Source organism: Diceros bicornis, chromosome 40 (assembly GCF_020826845.1).
Source record: "Diceros bicornis minor isolate mBicDic1 chromosome 40, mDicBic1.mat.cur, whole genome shotgun sequence".
In the NCBI taxonomy this organism is placed as follows: Eukaryota; Metazoa; Chordata; class Mammalia; order Perissodactyla; family Rhinocerotidae; genus Diceros; species Diceros bicornis.
In genome coordinates, this window is record NC_080779.1 from 15,626,779 (window position 1) to 15,635,393 (window position 8,615).

The following is an 8,615-nucleotide window of genomic DNA, read 5'->3' on the forward strand; positions in this document are numbered from 1 at the left end:
CCTGACTCCGACCGCGTCCCCTTTAACAGCGGAGCCATGACATCATCCCCTCCGCGCGGCGCAGCCTACCTTGGAAGCGCCGCGGCAGTCCTTCCGGGCGGCCTCAATTGGCTGGCCGGCCCTCGGAGGCCCCGCCCCCTTGACCGCATTCGGCCCGGGGCGCCCGCCGTCAATCCGCCCAGGTGGGAGCGGTGATTGGCCAGGGGGCCCGCCCTCCAGAAAGCCCGCCGGGCTTGCGTAGGCTGCGCGCTCGGAGTGGGAGGGGCGCGGCACCGCGTCTGGAGCTGCCGCCGTCGGGGTCCGCTCGCCTGCCTGCTCGCCCGCGGGTCCGTTTTGCAGCCCGCCTGCTGGGCAGGGCCGGCCCGGCCCGGCCATGGAGTCCTACGACATCATCGCCAACCAGCCCGTGGTCATCGACAACGTGAGGCCCGGCAGCCCGGGGGGAGGGCGGGCGCCCCGCCCCTGGGGGCACGCGAGGCGGCGCGTGGAGGGACTCCCGCCGGTCTCGCTCGCTGCCCTCTAGCCCGGGCTTTGGGGCCAGCGGCGCCGCGGAGCCCCTGCCCGAGCCCTCCCCGAGCCGGGCAGGGAGGTACGGGAGAGGCAGACGTCCCGTTCGTCTGGCGGCCCTTGATCGGCATCGGGAGAGCTGGCGTGACAGCTCGGCGTCCCAGCCGGTGCACCTGTGGGTCAGGCCAGGGGACGCACCCCGGACCCTTCTGGGTTAAGAGTGAAGCCCTGGACAGGTTTGGAGCCCAGCGCCTTTACCCCTCCGCGGCCTCGGGCTCTGGCTGCCCCTCCTAGTGGAGGAGAGATGGCATTTGCCGTTTTGCACACTGCTGGCCGCCTCTTTTGGAGAGGGTCGGCCTGGTGACTTCTACAACAGTGCTTCCCCAGGGGCTGCAGCCCCGGCAGGACCTCCAGAGTGGACAGGCCCTCCTGCACTCTTTTCCTGGGACAAGTTAAGCTCTGCCAACCACATATCCAGCACCGCCTGGTTGGCCACTTGGCTACTTTGACTCTTTCCTTAAGTGCTCTCTGTGCCCCGCAGAAATTCCACTGGCGGCAGGGCGGTGGAGAGAGTTGAGGACCACTTGGTTCCATAAGCGGTTTGGGATAATTGTTTGGAAACCAGAGGCAAGTTGCCTGGCTTCCCTGTGGCCTTGTCCTTCAGCACTGGGGCTCAACATGCTTTCAGCTGCCCTTCGAGGATTTCTGCCCTCAGAAATTTCTGGTCCATGAGAAGGAAATAAAGGGCAGGGACCTGTAGATCTGCCTCTAGCTGGGTATCTGCCTCTGGTGTGTGAGCTTTGGAGTTTTTGATAATGACTCACTTCTCCTTCTGGGATCCGTCTCCCTCCCACATGACCCCCATGTAATCCCTGAATGGCTGTCTTTTTTAGAGTACCCATGTGGGCTCCCTGAGTTTCAGCAGGGAATGTTTAATAAGAAGGCTAAAACTGGGCTTGGGGATGCTCTCCAGCAGGCTGCAGGAAGGACCAGGCCACTTCTTTTCTTGGTGGGCAAATAATTCACTTAGGCTAATCAACAAGCTTATGAGTTCAGAGGGCAACCTGCTTGGTCCCTGTGGGCTTCCAGCCCCTCCTGTGTAACTTGGGAGTATTTATTTCTGCACTACAGACCGGAGGGGTTGTGATGAAGATCTGTGGGAGAAGAGGTTGAGACACTGCTTCCTTCCTTGGGTGGGAGGTTTCTAGATGCCAGGTTCCCTTTAAGATCCTGAGTCCAGCTTCCATGCTGGAGCAGTGGAGGACCAAGTTCTCCTTGCCCTGTAGTCTTTGGGGAAGCCACTTAGGAGAAGTGCCAGCTGTCCCCGTGCACCCGGCGATCTTCCCTGTGGGTCCTGTATGTGGTCCATGTCCACTGGGAGGGGGACAGGGGCTGTTGAAAGAAAACTGTTTAGGAGTCACTTCTAGCTGGCTTTTGGGAGTAGTTTGTGCTACGGATTTCTCCTGCCTGGAGCTGACCCTGGAGTGTGCAGAGGAGGACGTACTTCATGGTTTCTCAGTCTCCATACTAGCGACATTCTGGGCTGGATAATTCTTGGTTATGAGGAGCTGGCCTGTGCATGGCAGGATGTTTAGCAGCATCCCTAGCCTCTACCCACAAATGCCAGTAGCATCCCTTTCCTCCCTCTCCTTCCCAGTCTGCAGACAGTGTCAGATTTGGGGAAAGGGGTGAAAAATTACCCACAGTTTTGAACCGCTGGTGTACTTGTAAATGATCTCGCCCCCTTGGCAGGATCTCAGGCTTCCTCCCCGGGCTGCATGGTTGGGCAGCCCGCTCTCTCTGCTGCAGGGCACTGCTTTCAGCTGGAGGTGAATGTTGGGAGCTAAACATTGTTTTTCCTTGCAGGGTTCGGGGGTGATCAAGGCTGGCTTTGCAGGAGACCAGATTCCCAAATACTGTTTCCCAAACTAGTAAGTCGTGCTCAGGCTGCAGCCCTAACCCTTTTGTTTGCTTCCTGGGAGAACATTGGCCTTGTGTCACAGCTCCCTTGGAGGACAACTCTGGTCCCCACCTGTAAGGCAAAACACCAGATGTGTGAGGCTGAAGCTGCGGAGGGCTCTGAGAGGATAAGACAGGGGCTCTGGGCTTCCCCCTCCTCTCTGGAGTCTCTGATTTTGGTTCCTCCTTGAGCTGGAGAGGAGGAGAAGCTGCCAGCATTCCCCTGGGGACAGGGCGTGGTGGCAGCAGCAAGAATAAAAGGGAGCCGTCCACGAGAGAGAGACTGAACTCAGAGGAGAAAGGGTGGCGAGTTAATGCACACCCACCACTTCCTCCAGGAAATGTTTTCTTCAGCGCCTGTATTTTCAGACTCTAGAAAATATCTTGTTTCAGTCAAGGGAGCTTGCCCGGAATGGTGCCAGTGATGGCAGGGGCAAGGGTGGGGAAAGCCGGAGAAAGCCTGGAGGGCTCCTGCAGCCACTCTAGCCCGTCCGGAAGCTTTCCCTTGGCAGTGCCGCTTCTCAGATCCGGGAGGCTTTGGAGTTACTGGCCTCAGCAAGGGTAGGGCATCCTAAGGGCCCCAAAGTGGCTGGCTATACCAAGAACCCCAGGCCTGGTCTGGGGACAGAGCCAGCATGGAGCACCCAGTAGGGCTTCAACTTTCTTCTGAACTCCTCCTGGATGTAAGTTAAGGTTCCTGTTGATGTGCAGGGCACTTGGGGCAAATTTTGGAATAGTAGCTCAGCCAGTCTTCCAAGAACTGAATCTGTATTCTGGAAGCCCTGGCAGTGGGAAGGGGCAGGAATGAATGAGAGAGGGGTGCACAAGGGAGCCTCACCCACCTTCCTGGGCCCATCCTCCCTTGGTCTGCAGATGGTGCCGGCAACCCCGCCCTCCTGAAATCGAGAGCGTGGGCTGAGTCATTGTGGCTGCAGAAGTTGACCCTCTGCCAGGGCTGGGCCATGAAGGGCCGGCGTGCCAGAGCCCTCAGCCCTCTCTGGGAGGGAGGGTGGGGAATGGAAGGAACACCTTTTCTTCTGACCCCAAGCTTTCCGCCCCGCCAAGGCCTGCTCTGTAGTCCCGTGTCCCACAGGCCTGCTTCTGACCTTTGCTCCATGGCCGCATCCTGGCGCTTTGGAGTACAGTTACCCTCTTGACTGTCGGAGTTGGACTTGGGTTTTCCTAGACTGGGCTGGGCTGTGCCCCTGCCCGCCTCGCTGACTTGACCTGTCCTCACAGTGTCGGGCGCCCTAAGCACATGCGGGTGATGGCTGGAGCCCTGGAGGGGGACCTCTTCATCGGACCAAAAGCAGAGGTAATACTTGTAGAGCCTGCCTTTGCCTGGGTTTGGCGTCCTCATAGTCTGGAGCATTGGCTGGTGGTCAGAGCTGTACCTCCAGAGAGGCCCCCGGGAAGCTCTTCTCTGGGGCTGTCTGCTGGGCGCCCTCCTGGGCTCTCCAGGCTCCAGCTCTGAAGTACGGCTCCGTGGAAGCTTCGCTCTGTGAGGTGGAGCCGTGGGTCCTGTATGGGGAAACACAGGTAGACCACTTCATGCCCTGTCTCTTAGGAGCTATTTGGAAGCTACAGGGAAAGAACTGATTAAAAAGTGACTTAAGAATCTGAATCACCTGGATTTGATACCTGATCCAAACAAGAACTGTGGGGGCCACCTCTTGTGCTCCAGCTGGGCAACTTGCCTGGGGGCTGTATGGCCAGATGAGGCCTTCAGAGGAGGAGCGAATGTGGGGGGCCAGGGAATGACATGCAAGTGCAGTTTAGGCACCTGGGGAACACAACGTGGGGTGCCAGGGACTGGGGGTCCTGAGGTGGAGGTGCAGGTATGGGGCTCCTTAGAGATGGGGTGAGTAGGAGGCACGGCTGTGGGTGAGGGAGGCCGAGTAGTGCATGGTGAGAAGGAGTTTGCTGTGGGGGGACGTCGAAGGGCAGGTCCGTGCAAGAGACGTGAGCACTGGCTGAAGAGCTGGGAGGAGCGGTGGGCATCAGGTGACCGCAGGAGGGGGCTGTGTAGGATCGGCCGTGAAGAGGCCCCTGGTGCTGACAGAGCAGTAACTATGGAGTGGTGGGGAGGGAAGCTGGGCGGTGTGTGAGGAGAGAAGTGGGAGAACGTGCTGGCAGTGAGCATAGAGAAGCTCCGGAAGCCTGGCCAGAGGAGGAATGGGCGGACTGCAGGACGGAGGGAGCACATCGCCACCCTCGCTGGTCCCTGGCTGGCTGAAGCTGCCTGGGCTCTGAGAGCCTGAGAAGCTGTTGGACAGGTGAGCCAATGCTGAGTTCAGGACCCGCCACAGGGCGTTGGGACACCCAGGAAGCAGCGGGGGCTCTCTTCAGGGCAGATGAAGGGGCAGCGTCCAGGAAGGCAGAAAGCAGTTGCTGGGTGAGGGGCCTGGTGCTACAGCTGGTCTTCCCCCCAACCCCCAGGAGCACCGGGGGCTGCTGGCCATCCGCTACCCCATGGAGCACGGCGTGGTGCGGGACTGGAACGACATGGAGCGCATCTGGCAGTACGTCTACTCCAAGGACCAGCTGCAGACCTTCTCGGAGGAGGTGTGGCAGTGGCCCCTCCCGCCGGGCTCTGGGTTCTCTCAGCCGCCTCCTCTCCCTGCTCCGCTTCCTTCCTGGTCGGGCTTCCACGTTCCCTCTGCGTTTTGTTAGCACCTGCTGCCTTTTCATTGTGTGCATGTGGGTACTGCCAAGCGCTGTTTTCCAGAGAGAGCTGGATGTTTGGAAGGGTACCTGCTGGCAGATAACAGGATGGTGCCCTTGGGAGGGATAGCGGGCTGCAACTACACGTGCTTCCAGCGGGGTTTTGGCTCTCTGGAAAGATCCTTTTAGGGCCTAGCGTGTTGTCTTTGCACATGCCCACAACTCGACCATCTCTCATAGCATCCTGTTCTTCTTACGGAAGCTCCACTCAACCCAAGTAAGAACCGGGAGAAGGCAGCAGAGGTGTTCTTCGAGACCTTCAACGTGCCAGCCCTGTTTATCTCCATGCAGGCCGTGCTCAGCCTGTGAGTGGTCTCTAAGCCCTGGGGTCCCCTGAGTCCCCATCCTCCCCATGGCCATCCTCCTGCTTGAGGTGACCAAGTGTCCAATTTCCCTGTAGCGACAGCCCCCCGATGACTATTCCTTTAGGGAGTTCCTCCTGTCCGTTTTTCAGACCAGATAGTGAAATGTCCCAGGGTCCCTTCCCGGGGTGAGGAGGTCCTCATGCCTCAATGGCTGAGGTGAAGGAATGCTGACCTGGTGACAGGTACGCAACAGGACGCACAACAGGAGTGGTTTTAGACTCGGGGGACGGGGTCACTCACGCTGTCCCCATCTACGAGGGCTTTGCCATGCCGCACTCCATCGTGCGGGTGGACATTGCCGGCCGCGACGTCTGCCGCTATCTCCGGCTGCTGCTGCGCAAGGAAGGAGTTGACCTTCACACCTCAGCTGAGTTTGAGGTTGTCCGGACCATCAAAGAGGTGACGAAGGGCAGGAGGGCATGGGGATGGCCTGGGTGGGAAATGAGGGGAGGTGGGACCAAGGCATGAGGTTGAGCCTGGGGTGCGGGTGTCCTGGTTGCAGCCTTCTGAGGGTTGTGTCCCTGCCCACCTCAGCGAGCCTGCTACCTGTCCATCAACCCGCAGAAGGATGAGGCTCTGGAGACAGAGAAGGTGCAGTACACCTTGCCAGATGGCAGCACACTTGATGTAAGTTGCCAGGCATGGCACTGGGTGGCAGCGGTGCTGCTGGGATCTGGAGGAAGAAGAGGCCTGTCTGCCTCAATCTTGTGTTCCAAAGGTGGGGCCAGCGCGATTCCGGGCCCCCGAGCTGCTGTTCCAGCCAGACCTCATAGGGGATGAGAGTGAGGGCCTCCACGAGGTGCTGGCCTTCGCCATCCACAAGTCCGACATGGACCTTCGCCGGATCCTGTTCGCCAACATTGTGCTTTCGGGGGGCTCCACGCTTTTCAAAGGTACCGTGGATGCAAAGGTGGTGGTAAGACTTTGGAGGCTGAGGTCAGCTGGACCCTCAGACTGCACCCCACTCCCTGGAGTCTGGGACAGGGCCCTTTTTCTGTTGGCTTTTTAGTGTTCAGTGAGCATTTTTTTTTTTAAGAGAAAGATTTAAAATTAAATTTTATTTACTTTCTAAATAGCTGATAAGTTTACGTGAGGTGTAGAATGTATTAGGTGGAGTCTCCCTTCTCCACCGTCCTGGGCACCCAGCCCTCCCTGTCACAAGAGTATCAGTGACTGAGGTGTGCTCTCAGCAGTGTCTCTGTGAGCGTAAGCAAATGTGCATTTCCCCCCACCTTTTCTACACAAATAGTAGCATACTCTGCGTGTTCGTGTATTTCTCCCTTAGCCCCATATCTGGGAGCTCTTTCCCTATCAGTGTGAGTTCTTGGGTATGGCTGCGTGGTATTTCACTGAATGGATGTGCCATTTAACCATGGCTCTGCTGATGGCCTTTAAGATACAGTCATTTCTGTTCACAAAGATGCTGTAATAGATGACCTCACGTGCTGTCATTTCACATGATAGGAATATCCCTGAAAGACAAATCCTAGGGGTAGAATTGCTGAGTCAGAGGGCGGGCGTGTGCATTTGGTATTTGGTAGATCTTGCCTGAGAGGCTGTGCCACTTATGTCCCCACCAGTTACGCATGCGAGTCCCCCACCGCCTCCCCACACTGATCCTTGCCCATCTGATGGGGAGAAATAGGAGGCATTTTCTCCGGTTTTGTCATTTGCCTTTGACTCTGCTTCTAGTGGTTCTGGGTCCTGGAGTGTTGGGTGAGGAGTGTGGGGTCGGCCAGAGCTCTGGGATTGGCATTCCATCTCATGTTGCCTCTCTGAGGAAGCTGGGCCCTGCAGGCGTGGTGCTGGATCTTTTCTGCCCTTGGAGTGGCTCACCCCTACCCTTAATCCTGGGGAGAACTGCTGAAAGAAGGGCAGCAGAGGGCGGATACGGGGCAGCTAGTGGTCAGGGTCGATGTGGACCCTGGGTTCAGCCAGCCTTGTGTTCACAGGCTTTGGCGACCGATTACTAAGTGAAGTGAAGAAGCTTGCCCCAAAGGATGTCAAAATCAAGGTGAGGTTACGAGGAGCCCCCGTGGGTCCTGGGGGTGCTGGGCAACCTTGACTCAGGGAGGAAAGGGCAAGTGCCACCCCCAGACCCCTCTCACTCCCACCGCAGCCTGCTCCTCCCCGTTCGGCTGCTCCCACTGCTCCCAGCTGATGCCCTTGCTGTCTGGCCTCGGGCCCTGGCGGAAACGCCCCCAAAGCTGAGACAGGGGCTGCTGTATGGGGACAGGGCAGTGACATTGCCACTTGCTCCCCTAGATCTCGGCCCCTCAAGAACGGCTGTACTCCACGTGGATCGGGTGAGGCGGGGCTCACGGGGAGGGCTCTGGGAGGAGACCGTGTTGCCCTGGACAGTTCTCCCTGGGCTGGCCCAGGCCAGGTGGAGGTGGGTGGATTTCCCTCCCAGGTAAGGGAAATGGAGGTCTGAGTGCCCAGAGAGGGCAGTTGGCTCAGCCCTCAGGTCCACAAGAATACTATCCCTCCCTCCTCACAGTGGCTCCATCCTGGCCTCCCTGGACACTTTTAAGAAGATGTGGGTATCCAAAAAGGAGTATGAAGAGGATGGCTCCCGTGCTATTCATCGTAAAACTTTCTAGTGCCCAAGAAGGAGGGTGTAGCGTGTTGGGAGAATGGGAGGAAAGGGGAGCCAGAGCCCTTAACCTTGCTGGTTTGGGCTCACATTCTAGGCCTTAGGGTCCCCTGCATGCCCTGAACCCTGGGCAGGTGGTGCAGCTGTGCTTCCTTGCAGCCCTCCCTCCACACGCACGCACGCACAGTAACATTTAGCTGCGTGGATGGAAGTCTTGAGCTGGAATATAGGAATTGAAGCGCCCAGCTTTGGGTTGTTCTGGGATCCCCCTTGGCAGGGCCAATTAGGCCTGTGGTTCCTTGCTCTGACCCTCAGGGCTGCTTCCCCGAGCGCCAAGGCCAGACACTCAAACACCCGCATTTCCTCCGACAGGATCCCTCCCAGGGCCAGAGTGCCTGGATGCCTGTGTAACTAGCCTTGGGGGGTGGGGTGGGGGAGGGGGCAGCCAGCAGCTCCCCACTGGT

General features: G+C 58.4%; 1 protein-coding gene across 1 annotated transcript; it reads left to right on the top strand.

The window, feature by feature from the left end:
* The first annotated feature begins 282 nt into the window (after nt 1–282).
* On the top strand, nt 283–8,331 carry ACTR1B (actin related protein 1B). The gene is made up of 11 exons (XM_058534510.1): nt 283–421; nt 2,374–2,438; nt 3,706–3,781; nt 4,906–5,031; nt 5,371–5,495; nt 5,738–5,954; nt 6,090–6,182; nt 6,274–6,448; nt 7,508–7,569; nt 7,821–7,861; nt 8,056–8,331. The coding sequence occupies exons 1-11, from the start codon at nt 374–376 to the stop codon at nt 8,156–8,158; spliced, it is 1,131 nt and encodes a 376-aa protein (XP_058390493.1). The 5' UTR covers nt 283–373; the 3' UTR covers nt 8,159–8,331.
* Nucleotides 8,332–8,615: the final 284 nt, after the last annotated feature.

What these genes read in the sequence shown, in the direction of transcription:
- ACTR1B (XM_058534510.1), top strand. Translation starts at nt 374, where the DNA reads ATGGAGTCCTACGACATCATCGCCAACCAGCCCGTGGTCATCGACAAC. An exon ending in TGCAGACCTTCTCGGAGGAG is followed by an intron (nt 5,032 to 5,370) that starts GTGTGGCAGTGG and finishes CATCTCTCATAG; the next exon opens with CATCCTGTTCTTCTTACGGA. An exon ending in CAAAGGATGTCAAAATCAAG is followed by an intron (nt 7,570 to 7,820) that starts GTGAGGTTACGA and finishes TTGCTCCCCTAG; the next exon opens with ATCTCGGCCCCTCAAGAACG.